General features: G+C 43.2%; 1 protein-coding gene and 2 non-coding genes across 7 annotated transcripts in view; all 3 read left to right on the top strand.

Annotated features, from left to right (window-relative positions):
• Kansl2 (KAT8 regulatory NSL complex subunit 2) overlaps positions 1–11,117 on the top strand; it is a 16,839-nt gene extending 5,722 nt beyond the window's left edge. For 2 of the 5 annotated variants that reach the window (XM_029548106.1, XM_021216203.2), the window contains exons 5-10: positions 511–674; positions 930–1,096; positions 2,982–3,078; positions 5,152–5,405; positions 9,295–9,402; positions 10,359–11,109. In XM_029548106.1, coding sequence (XP_029403966.1) covers positions 511–674; positions 930–1,096; positions 2,982–3,078; positions 5,152–5,405; positions 9,295–9,402; positions 10,359–10,490 — 922 coding nt within the window. In that variant the 3' untranslated portion in view covers positions 10,491–11,109. Of the gene's footprint in view, positions 1–510; positions 675–929; positions 1,097–2,981; positions 3,079–5,151; positions 5,406–8,089; positions 8,213–9,294; positions 9,403–10,358 lie in introns of those variants that run through there. The other 3 variants (XM_029548108.1, XM_021216204.2, XM_029548107.1) reach the window with 3 other exon arrangements.
• Positions 3,171–3,307, top strand: LOC115062498. Its single transcript, XR_003842448.1, has one exon. It is a non-coding gene; the product is annotated as a small nucleolar RNA SNORA2/SNORA34 family (small nucleolar RNA).
• Positions 10,027–10,162, top strand: LOC115062429. Its single transcript, XR_003842393.1, has one exon. It is a non-coding gene; the product is annotated as a small nucleolar RNA SNORA2/SNORA34 family (small nucleolar RNA).
• Positions 11,118–12,884: the final 1,767 nt, after the last annotated feature.

The following is a 12,884-nucleotide window of genomic DNA, read 5'->3' as shown; positions in this document are numbered from 1 at the left end:
AGAGAGAGAGAGAGAGAGAGAGAGAGAGAGAGAGAGAGAGAGAGAGACCCGCATCTGCACTCACAGGCCGGTGGCATATACATAATTAAGAAAAAATTGTTTTTTGTTGTGTTTGTTGGTTTGTTGTTACCCATGCTAAGTACCTGCCACTGAGCTAGACTATGCTTTCAAACTCTCTTTATTTCTTCGTTTTTAATGTCTTAGTAAAGTGCTGTGTGAAAATATTCCTGTGTGATAGGATAATGTGTCAGGTCAGGTTTACTTTGTTAAATACAAATTGAGGCTATTTTCAGCCTTTTACTGTTTTGTTGTTTTTATTGTTTTTGAGATAGGGTTTTATATCTAGGTTAACCTTGAATTTGCTACGCAGTCCACGCAGGCCTGAACTCCTGATCCTTGTGTTTCCACCTCTAATAATAAGTGCTGGGATTATTGGCACGTGTCATGCTTATCTTTATTATTATTATTACTATTTTTTAATGCTTTGTTGAATTTATCGTTTTATTCCAGACATGCTGGTGTCTATACAGCTGAAGAAGTGGCTCTTATTATGAGAGAAAAGCTAATTCGTTTGCAGTCTTTGTACATTGATCAGTTTAAAAGACTACAGCACCTGCTCAAAGAGAAGAAGCGCCGTTATTTACATAATCGGAAAGTGGAACACGAAGCTTTAGGCAAGTTAGATGGAGTTGAATCTGCCTGTCTTATAGCTAACAATTCCCTGTTTACTTAAATTGGAAAAGCATTCTTGATTTCTTTACAAGTTAGGCCATGACTTTTGTAGCCTTTCTAGTGGTGACTATGTAGTGACTATGTAATGTCCTATCCAGTACTTGAGAAGCTGAGGGTAGGGAGTTTGTTGTGAACTCAAGGCCAGATAGACTGAAATTGTTGAGAAAACTTGAAATTTTGTTTTGGTGACTTTCTAGGTAGTAGTCTCCTGACTGGCCCTGAGGGACTTTTGGCCAAAGAGAGAGAGAATTTAAAGCGACTAAAATGTCTTAGGCGATACCGTCAACGGTATGGAGTGGAAGCCTTACTACACAGGCAGCTGAAGGAACGCAGAATGCTGGCCACCGATGGGGCCGCTCAACAGGTAATTTGCAAATATGCTGGAATTTATTGTTTTATTTGAGACGTACTGTGAGCTCTGGGTGTGCACATTCACTTCATTGATAAGATTATCAAAACACCATGAGCAGTTCTGGCTTTGATATCCAACCTGTACTAAAAGCACTTACCTGGATGTCAGCAAGACATGAGCCCAGGCTTTGTTCTCTGTCAGCCAGCCCAGTGCCTATTCCTTCCCTGAATAGGAAGCTTTGCAGAGCTCAGTATTCAAACTGAAGGGCTTAGGGCGTTGATTCCTAACTTCTTTGGTTAAGGAAGTCCTTAGTTTGGAAAATGGGCAAAAAGTTTTACCCAAGCAGTTTGGAAAGCTTAAAAAAAATTCCAGAAGCAAACTGGGTGTGGTGGTTTGTGCTTGTCTGTAACCTCACCGCTTGTGGGAGGATGGGCAGAGTCAGTAAGTAAGCTTGAATCGGCTTGCGCTTACACAAGGGTTTGTTAATCATTCTACAAGAATAGTAATGGGCTGGAGACGTGGCTTAGTGGTTAAGAGTGTTGATAGCTCTTCCAGAGGACTCAGGTTTGAGTTCATGAACCCACACTCCACTCCAGCCAGCTGTAACTCCAGTCCCTAGGGATCTAAAATCCTCTTCTGGCTTCTCGGGCTGCACACACTGTAGATAAACATGCAGGCAAAACTCTCACACTCGCACACGTAAAATTAAAGGTAGCTGGGCGTGGTGGCATTCTGGAGGCAGAGAGAAGAGGATGGGTCTCTGAGTTCTAGGCCGGTCCAGGGCTCTTACACAGGGAAATCCTGTTCTGAAAAACAAAGCAGATTAAATGGGGGTTGGGGGAAGGTTAAAAAATAAATTGCAAGAATAGTAGCAGTTAAATGTCAAAGTAAGGCTGACAGAATAATTCCACGGCCATTGTTTTTGTTGTATTTGTTGAGGCCTCCTCACCTGTGTGTCAGTTGTGTGGCTGTGAAAAGAACTGCCAGTGCAAACAGCCCCCATGGTGCAGGTGTTAGAGGCTCTAGTGCACCATGGCTGAGAAGGTGGCAGAGCATGGTGGTGGCTGGCTTTCTCCTGATTCCATTTTATTTTGTCTGGGCCACAGTGCAGGGTACAAGTCGGGTGGGTTTTTCCTCCTCCATGCTCCGACCCTCTCAGAGCCCAGAAGTGCTGGGCTTGGGCAGCTGTAATAGCTGGTGTGGTGACTGAGGTGCTGGGATCAACCTTAGGGCTTCTTAAGTCATTTGCCTAGCATGCTTGAGATTACAGCTACCACCCCCAAAAAATTTTATTGTTAAAAGATAAGTTAGTTGAGCTGGGGATTTAGCTTGGTGTTTAGAGTACATGTGTGTTAATCTGGATTTATTCCCTAGATTACCAAAAAACTTGATGTTTGAGTCAGGTTCCCACTATGTAGCCCCCTGGTTGTCCTGGAACATGCTGTGTAGACCAGGCTGGCCTCTCAGATTTGCCTCTGCCTTTGCTAAGATACCTTGATACCTTGACCATAGTGCCTAGTTAACGCAGGAGTGTTTAGAGTACAGTCCTCCTTGCCTCTGAGGAGTAGTTTCTAAGGTATCTGAAGGAGCCCTGAAACTTTGTAGGTATCATCATTCGGGTGTTTATGTGCTTATAAATAAGGTAATTATTAGAGGTAATTCCTGTAACTCTGTATTTAATATTTGCAGACCCAAATTGACTATAGGGAGGTATTTTTGGGATTAGGATTAACTCCATTCTATATGAGATTTCACTGTTACGTATTGGTGAGTGGGTTTGTTAAATGTTACATTTTCCACTTTGTATGAATTGGCTTTCCTTGTATAACTGAATGATATCATAGTTACATGTTTTTTTTTTGTGGGGGTTTATTTGTATTTGTTTTCTCAATTTTAGGCTCACACCACTCGTTCCAGTCAGAGGTGCTTAGCCTTTGTGGATGATGTGCGCTGCTCCAATCAGTCTCTCCCGATGACCAGACACTGCCTTACCCGTATCTTTACAACCGTGTATTAGGTTCTGAGCCTCTGTTAAGACACAGGGTGACTATGGTCTCCGGCAGTCTCACTGAAGGTCCTGGTTACTTTGGCCCTGAATCAAGGCCAGCAGTTTGCTGAGGCTGTTGGTTTCAAGCAGGCGCCTAAATAAATGTCTTTCTATGGTCTGTTGGCCATTTCAGAAATTTAAAAATGTAATGGTCAATTCATTAGAAAGAAACATCTGTCTGGACATGGTTCCCAGCTGTGTAACTGTAGCACTGGGAGGGTAAGGCAAGAGAACTGAGAATCAGAGGCGTCCCTGGGAAATCCTGTCTGGGGTAGATGATGTAGGGGCGGGGAGTCAGAGAAACAGCTGAGTCATTGGTGACGGATGTGAAGGCTGATGATAGTCTTAATGAGCTCCCACAGTTTCCATATATACTAATACTTGACAGATTTAGCTTTTGTTCATTATGTGTTAAATCTGTTACCAAGAAAAAAAGGGTTACTGTGGGTTTTCTGCCCTGAACATGAGTCTTTACTGTGAGTTTTTGTGCAGTAATATTGTTAGTGCCCTAGCTTGTAGGCTTTAAACTTACTCAAATTAGAAACTTTGAAAAAACCTGAGTTTCTCCCCAGAGAACGTGAATTCTCTCTATTCTTTCTATTTGTGAAGTTAAACCAATGTACACTGTGCTCTGGTATAGAACTTCATGTGTTGATGGGCTACAAAAGTTGAGATATTTATTGAGTTTTATGCGACCTGTATAGTTTTGTTGGATTTCATTTGCATATATTTAAAAGTCAAAATATTTTCTGGGTGGTGGTGGCTCACGCCTTTAATCCCAGCACTTGGGAGGCAGAGGCAGGCGGTTTTCTGAGTTCGAGGCCAGCCTGGTCTACAGAGTGAGTTCCAGGACAGCCAGAGCTACACAGAGAAACCCTGTCTTGAAAAACCATAAATAAATAAATAAATAAAAAATAGATAAAAATATTTTCTTAGTTTAGCTTGTTGTCTTTTTAATATAGTCCTACATAGTTGGGAGACAGGCAGAAAGATTATTGCTTGAGTCCAGGAGTTCTAGGCCAGTGTGGATAAAATAGTAAAGATAGTCTCCTCCCCTCAAAAAAGTGATAGGAAGAGGTGGAGAGAACCCCCTCTGGGTCTTTGATAGGAAAGGAAAATGTTTCTGTTTTTGTTTCCCTTATTCCATTTAATGAAATATTTGAAGTTAATTATTATACTAATGTCTGAATGGCTTGCCTTTTTAGCCTCAGTACTGGGATTGCAGGTGTAGCTACCACACTTTGTTTAGAGGAACTGCTTTTAACATATAAATGCTTATACAAAGTAATGAGCTCTAAAGATGAAGGTTAATGTGATTGGGCTAGGTAAAGAACAGAGAACTACAAAGGGCCCTGATGTAGTAGTGGGCTGGAGGGGAGATCGGAGACTCCTATAACACCTAAGATATTAAGGCGGAAAGAATGCTGAGATGGAGACTGTAATTGAACAGGAGATACTAAAGCAGAAATGTGGAGTAGGGGGATGGTGGAAACCTGTTGGGTGTCAGCTTAATTTTAAAAACAGCACTTCAGAGGTAACGGATAGATGATCAGGCCAAGTTCACGCTTGGCCACACAGTCAGTTCTCCTTGGGTTTGTAGTGAGCTTATCATGGTATTGGGCACAACCAGTAAAGCGTTCTGCAGACTTATAAGCAGAAACAGCATTGTCAGAAGAGGATGGTACTTGCTTCTGCAACAAGCTGTTTGTACTAGTTTCCGTATGGGCTTTCTCTTGTCAGTGTATGTTCCTTGGTAAGCTGTTGCCACTTGACACTTCCTGTCTAGTTTAAATGGCTAGAGTCCTGGAAAACAGTTGGGAGTGAATTATAAATTATTGGTAGGGTTAAAATGATGTGCACAAAATTACACTTAGAGCCGTAGCTAAAACTTACTCTTGCATTTGGCTTTCAGTGAAAGTGTAGTAGTTCTCTACATTGTCAGACTTGAGTTTGGCACCGCAGACTCCTGTATCCTGTTCTTCCAATGGGTCCTGGTTTATTTTCCTTAACTGTTCTGTAGATATCTGTCAGGATACAAATCAGGTTCTCTTCAAGTGCTGCCAGGGATCTGAAGAGGTCCCCTGCAACAAACCTGTTCCCGTAAGCCTTTCTGAGGATCCCTGCTGCCCTCTGCATTTCCAGTTGCCTCCTCAGATGTATAAGCCCGAGCAGGTACTGTCTGTGCCAGACGATCTGGAAGCCGGCCCCATGGATCTGTACTTGAGTGCTGCCGAGCTTCAGCCCACTGAGAGTTTACCACTGGAGTTGAGTGATGTAAGTTAGAGAAGCTCTACTCTGATTGGCCCTTGACAGAAGGCCCCGTTTACTAGTGGTGAGACTAGTCAGCAGTTTTCAGCCTAGCGAATGATGTGATTCTAATGCATCGGATGTGCCTGCTACTTTATCTATCAGACTCTTTTCGCTCTACCTTTTTCCTCCTCAGACTTTTTGTTCTGAGACAGAATCTAATTCTGTAGCCTGAGTTGAACATCAACTCGTGATCCATGTCTGTCATAAGTGTTGGTGTTAGAGACTCACATCCCCCCATGCCTGGCCTCCTTTGTTTCTCAGGGATGGGATTTGTAGAGCACAACTTGGGAAGTGAATGATACAGTGAATTTTTTTTATTATTATTAAGGTATTTATATGCAGGCATCTATCATTACTGAGGATGTTTGTACCATACTTTCTAATGAGATGAGTACAAAACATGATTCTGTATTTGTTTTGGTGGTTTTTTAAACATCTTCTGGTAGATAAGCAGTTTTGCTGACACTTTTTAAAAAAGTTTTATTTTTGACAGATTTTATTACAAAATTTATTCAGTTTTCAGACTTTATGTGGTTCGATTCTAGTTTAGTGTTTTTGATGCTGTTATGAATGGGATCTGAACATTTCTATCTTTTTTTGCTTGCTCCTTGAAACCCAGCTTTGTACCACGACCTAAAAAAAACTGGCATTTGATGCATTTTTTTTCTTTTTTTTAAAGTTTTTTTTAAATGTGTGTGTTTTGTTATATGTAATTATGTATGTATGTATCTATGCATGTATGTATCTATGTATGTTCACCCTGTGTGTGCCTGGCATCAGAGGTCAGAAGTTAGATTCTCTTGGGACTGAAGTTACAGCCAGTTGTAAGCCATCATGTAGATGCTGGGAATTGAACCTGGGTCCTCTGCAGGATTAACAAGTGTTTCTATCCACGGAGCCTGCTTGGTTTCTCTTCACAGAGCTACGGGGTGTAGGATGAGCTCTTTTGGGAGGTACTTGATGGAGCAAATGATGTGTACTATAAATCCTATCTTGAGAAATGGCCTTGCGCTTAAAGCCTTTGTTGTCACTGCTTCCAGGGGATGAGGTCCCTGGAAGGCTGTGTCCTGTACAAACCTACTTTTCCTCTGTGGTTTGGAGAGAGATGATGTAAGTCTCCTTTTGCTCTGGGAGTCTGGCAGCTTAGGATATAGTCCGTAAACCTCTTAGCTATGAATTTGGAGTAATTACTTTAAGGCCAAACTGGCCTAACATTTTAAGCACTTTCCTATACGGTTTTAGAGAGTTTGAATACTCAGTGATGGGGTTGCTTAGAGTTAGAGGTCCTCCTTTCCAGGCAGAGCTGGGTATTGGGGATTTCTTTTCCAGTTTATGGTGTTAGTTTCCAGAGCGAAACTAACCTACGCGAGCTTACCTCTTACCTCTGCCTTTCCTTCCCACTCAAAATAGACGTTTTCGAGTTGCCCGATGGACAAGAACCTCTTGACCAGTCAGTCCCTGGTGTTCTCACAAATAGACATTGTTTATATAATGTACCTGTGGGTGGAAAGAGCTGGGACCAACCCCAAGCTTTAAAAAGAAAAATAGCAGGAAACAAAGCATGCACTGTCTCAGTGGTGTGAGAGTGGGTTTCTGTGGACCAGTGGTGTGTCCAGTGGATGTCTGTAGTGGATAGTAGGGACTGTGGCTGTCTTTTTCCTCCTGCTTACACTGAGCCTTTTGTTTACTTGCTGTTGTTTTTAAAGGCATTGTTAAGAAAGGATACATTCCGTATCCCAGGCTGGTCTTGAACTCTCAGAGATCTGCCTGTCTCTGCCTACCTCCAGAGTGCTGGGCTTACAAGTGTGTGCTCCCATGCTTGGCTTTAGACTTTTTTTTTTTTTTTTTAAGGATTCAGTTTTATTTTATGTGTATCAGTGTGTTGCCTGCACATATGTGCACCGTGTCCATGACCTGGTGTCCTGAGAAGTCAAAAGAGGCGTTGGATCCCCTGGAGTGGAGTTAGTTCTGTGTAGAGCGCCGTGTGGATGCTGGGCACTTCCCTGCATTCTCTGGAAGTTCTTAACTGCTGAGTTATTTTTCCAGCCCCCAATTAAAATCATGTTTGGCTTTTTATTTATTTGTTTGATTTATTTTAGATAAGGTCTTGCTCTGCAGACCAGGCTGGCTTCAAACTCAGATCCTCCTGCCTTTGCTTCCTGAGTGCAGGGATTACAGTTTTAGTCTTTTAAAAACTGTGTTCTTCTCCCCTTAATTATGAAAAGGTTATGATTTCTCTTCCTGGTGATTAGCACACCAAACTTTTATAATACATGCTAATTAATGTAGAATGGCTTCCTTGTGACAGCCTCATATAGGCATATGATACACTTTGAGATCTTTCTTACTAAGTCCCTTCTGCTTCCCCTCCCTCTGCCCATTCTTCTGTCATGTGGGACCTTTACATTCTTAGCTAGAGCTTAAAAGCATTAACCGAATTTGTCGAGATGGCTCAGAACTTAGGTTGTCATAGTTTTTGAACCACTATAGTGATGTGGGCCCTATATCAATATTGGTCTGATTTAGAAAGGAGCCAGGAATGATGTTTTTGATCTGCTGACTACTCAGTGTCTCTGGGAATGGCTGATTCATAATGGAAAGAGTATAGTATAGAATATAATGTCCTTTTTTTTTTTCCCCCTAAACAGAATACTTGAACTATGTTAAGTGTAAGACTCAGAGGCTTAGCCGGGCCAGGTGGCACAGGCCTTTAATCCCAGCTCCTGGGAGGCTGAAGCAGAGCATCCTAAGTTCAAGTCTTGCCTGGGCCACAGGGTGAGTTCCAGGCTAGCCTGGTCAACTTAGTAAGACCCATTTCAAAGTAGAGAGTGAAGAAGAGGGCGCTGAGGTGTAGTGCAGTATAGAATGTCTGTCTGCCGTGAGAGGGAGAACGAGGCCTGACCTCAGGCCACATTGCTCATTCTAGGGATTGGAGTTAACCATAGTATCCTGTCTTTGCCATTCAGAAATATCTGAGTTTCTGTGGTCTGTCCTCTCTTTGGTTGCTTGCTTTGTGAATGTTGGTCAGTCTTGTATTACCAATGTGTTTTCCAGCAGGGTTTCATGGTACTTTACCCATAGGCTGATTGTTCTTATTGGATGTCTCAGTCAGGAACGTAGATGTTGATTATAATTAAAGAGAGTATGGTTATGTTGTGTGTGTGTGTGTGTGTGTGTGTGTGTGTGTGTGTGTGTGTGTGTGTGTAAATGTGTGGCATGCATCTGAGTACTTTCCTTCCACTGTGTGACTAAATAAATCATTAGACTTTACTCAGCCAATCTGCCAGCCCTGTATTTTCTCTTTATTTTTCCTCTTAAAAGTATTCTTTTTCACTTAGAGTGTGTGTGTGTGTGTGTGTGTGTGTGTGTGTGTGTGTGTGTGTGTGCGCGCGCATACACATGCATGTGTTTTGTGCACATCAGAGGGCAGTTATGGGAGTCTGTTTTCTCCATGTGGATTCTGGGGTTCAAACTCAGTTCATTTTACTTAGCAATGCCTTTGCTCACTGAGAAACATGTGTAATAATTTATAGATCATTGGTATTGAGTGTGTTGTGTAATCATTGCTAGCATCTTTTTCTTCCATCGGTTTAAACAAATTCTATACCCGTTAAACCTCACTTTACTCATGGTAGTCACTGTTTTACTTTATGATTTTTCTAGTAGAAATTTGCTTGTTATTGTGTTATTAGCTAAGAAAAATTTATTACTATTGTTGGATCTTGTTTAATTGATCTAGAATTCTAAGCAAGGGGAGGAGGGGCCTGAGAATTACTTTGAGCTTTGGTGAAAATTGTCAGTTTTAGCTTATTGATGTCCTAGATACTGCTGATGGACTTTTCTTTTTCTCTAGGACTTGGATGTTGTGGGTGATGGTATGCCGTGCCCTCCGTCACCGTTGCTCTTTGATCCTTCACTAACTCTTGAAGATCATTCAGTCACAGAAAGTGCCAGAGGCCCAGTGGGTATCTTTAACAATGACTCTCAGCTAGGTTCCCTCATGTGGTGACCAGGCCAGGCAGTTGGCAGCATGAATTCCAGGGAGTAGCGTGATTCCCAAATAGAGGGCAAAAGTGCCCAAGATGGTGGTTTTCCCGGTGAATACCATGAAATGGAAATGCCCCTTTTGATAAAACACCACAACCAAAGGTAGCTTGAGTAGAAAAGGACTTACTTCACCCTTTACGTCATTCAGGCCGCAGTCTATCACCGAGGGAAGTCGGCTGGGAAGCTGGAGGCAGGAGCTGATAAAGAGGCATAACATAACTTCTTTTGCTTTTGAATGTGGGTTGTGTACTAATTTTCCAGATGAGCCACAGAACTCCTAATGGTTGTTTTTTTTTTTTTTTTTTTTTTTTGGTTTTTCGAGACAGGGTTTCTCTGTACAGCCCTGGTTGTCCTGGAACTCTGTAGACCAGGCTGGCCTCGAACTCAGAAATCTGCCTGCTTCTGCCCGGCTTCCTAATGGTTCTTAATCCTTAAGAGTGGGGCATACGTGTACTTGAGTGAAAGGTGTTAGATAAATTGTCTCTTTAAGGGAGAGTTCATCACTCCAGTTATAGAATAAAGGTGAGGTAGGTTACCGATGGCTCTTACTGAAGACTAGCAGTTATACTGTAGCTGTTGGTTTCAAGCAGATGCCTAAAGAACAGTCCTCCTGTGGTTTACTAGCTATTCTGGACTTCAGTAGAGAATAACTATGCCATTTGGAAGAAACAACCCCTTGTTCTCTCTGGTTTCACGGTCTCAGTGATTCTAGTTCTTCGGATCAGCAGAGTACTGGGGAAAGCAACCACCTTGTTATTTGCTTTATTTCTCTGGTCTTGCTCTTTAGCTACTGTAAATGGGTATTGATGTTAGTCACGCCTCAGGCCCATTGGAGGAGCCTAACCAAAGTGCCTTTATTTCTTTTAATAGGGACAGATGCAGGGAGCTGGGGATGGGTGCAGATCCCAGGGACCTCGGAGTGTAGAGAAAGCCTGTGCAGCATTCCCTCAGCGTGGATTGGCTACTGCGAATGGAAAACCAGAACCCACCTCTATCAGTTGACAGTTCTTTCTGGGAATTGTTTGCCTTTGGATTTGAACTGTCCATTCTTCAGACAAGTGCATCTCTGATCATCTCTCCCTGAACAGGGACAACTCAGACCACGTTGTTTCCTTCGGGGCTTTAGAGCGCTATAGACAAACATCAGCCAAGTTTGTGCGGAATGAATATTTAGTATTTAAGTTTTGGTTTTTTTTTTTTGTTTGTTTTGTTTTGTTTTTCCCCAAGGAAGAGTGTGAGGTGATCCCTGCCTTTGGGATGCAATGCATATTGGAGACTGCCTGCGAGAGAGACATTCTGTAATGGGACTCCTAAGCCATGGACAGAAACCCACATGGATGTCCAGGCGGCAGTGCTGGGGATGGTCCTCTGCAGGAGTTGGCTTAGTGTCTGGCTAGCTGTATCTAAAGGCCTGTATGTAAGCCTTCCCTCTGCTCCACGTAATTGGGCAATACAAACCCCTTTTCCTAGTGAACTGTGACTGAGAAAAGCAGCTCACAGGTCTGGGCTCTCCTTAGTTATTCTTGCTTTTAACTTATGTAAGTTCCTGTGGTGACTCCTCCATGTAAGATGTAGTGAAATTACTGTATATAGTTTCTATTAAATGTTAAAATGCTATGAAAGTGTAAAGTAATCTGGATTGTGTTCTTTGTATTTGAGTGTCTGTAGTATGTTCTCATGGGAAAGGTGCATGCATTTCTGTTCTAGGACAGGCACTCTGGAGAAACTCATGGCAGAGGTGGTGCTTGGTACTTAGTGCCCAGGGCCAGGTAAACATGTTCACTGGAGAGCTGAGGGTTAATTCACTAGGGGGCTCGAGACCTGGCGTGGTGCCGGGCCCTAGGACCTTGGTTCAGCCCCAGCGAGGATGATGGAGTGGCAAAGCAGACAGTGTTGTGAGGTTTGTGTAAAGCCGCTTCCTAGGGGAACATTAGACAGGAATGATGAGCTACTCATCCCAGATAACAGTTCACAGAAAGAAGCTAATAAAACTACCAAAGCAAGTGGTTAAGCTTGTCCCTGGGGCGGGTAGTTATCCCTTTACTGTGTGAGTCGTACATTTCTCCCTGCAAAGAAGTAGACTAGATCATTCACTCAGCCCAGATCCCTTTCGGGTGTTGTCTGTTGCTTATGACTAAGACGTAAGGTTTCAGAGGGGTTATAGAGCATCATGGCAGGAAGGCATGGTGGCAGGATCAGGAAGCTGTGAGCTCGCATCAGGACTACTAACATGTGAGACAGCAAACGTACAAGGTACAAGGTTTTTCATCTCAAAGTCCATCCCCAGTGATAACTTCCTGCAGCATTTCTGCATCGCCTAGATATCCCAAAACTGCCACTAACTGGGTGCTAAGTGTCCAAGTGCCAGAGACTAATTCAAATAATCACATCAGGGCTGGCCAGTAGAAAGCACAGTACTGGACCAGATTGTCAGAAGGGGAGCTGGGGGGCTGGTGAGATGGCTCAGCGGTTAAGAGCACTGACTGCTCTTCCGAAGGTCCTGAGTTCAAATCCCAGCAACCACATGGTGGCTCACAACCATCCGTAACAAGATCTAACGCCCTCTTCCAGAGTGTCTGAAGACAGCTACAGTGTACTCACATATAATAAATAAATAAAAAAATAAAAAGGGGAGCTGGTCCAAACAGCACTGAGCAGGTCAGAGTGCATCTGTTAGAGCCAGGCCAAACTCATCCCCCCACTGCCGAGACACACGGAGGCCCCACAGCAGTACCCCAGAGTGGGAAAGTTGGATGGCTTGTGGCAAATGTACACTATGGTGACTTAGGTGGGATAGTAGCTCCTATTTATGCTGCTGTACCCAGCATTGTCTTTTTGATGGAGTCAGATACAAGTGCTGAGGGCTTTGCGCTGTTTGGGACTTTGCTAACATCACTTTACCAGTGTCCTCTTAGCTGCCCAAGGAATCAGGAAGTAAGTGAAACTTAAAGATCCCAGCAAGTTCCTGAAGCCTGCAAGTTTCACAAGTCACACCTCTAAGTTATATAAGCAGTAACCGTCTTCTGCGGAGAGGAGACTCCAAAACCAGCAAGCTGCAAACCACCTCTCGGCAGGTTGTGTAGGGAGTTCCAGGGTTGTAACTTTAGTGAGTTAACACCATTTGGGGGGGTGTGAACCTTTTTTTCAGTGATGTACCTGTCTTTGGGTCATCAGTACTCCTGTAAATCAATAAACCCAGCAGTTCACTGAATACGTGAACTGGAATCGTCTTTCGTGTGTCCTGTGCCAGACAGGTCTCCCCTTTTGAACTCAACATGGTTGCAGTGGCACTGCTGACCACAAGAGGGAGCGGGGGAGACGGGCGCAAATCTTTAATAGGGATTTCCAGCCAACCTCTAAGGTTGGGGAAATCAGCCTGAAACAGGAAAAGTGGGA

Source organism: Mus pahari, chromosome 17, assembly GCF_900095145.1.
Source record: "Mus pahari chromosome 17, PAHARI_EIJ_v1.1, whole genome shotgun sequence".
NCBI lineage: Eukaryota > Metazoa > Chordata > Mammalia > Rodentia > Muridae > Mus > Mus pahari.
This window is presented reverse-complemented; position numbering and strand designations above follow the sequence as displayed.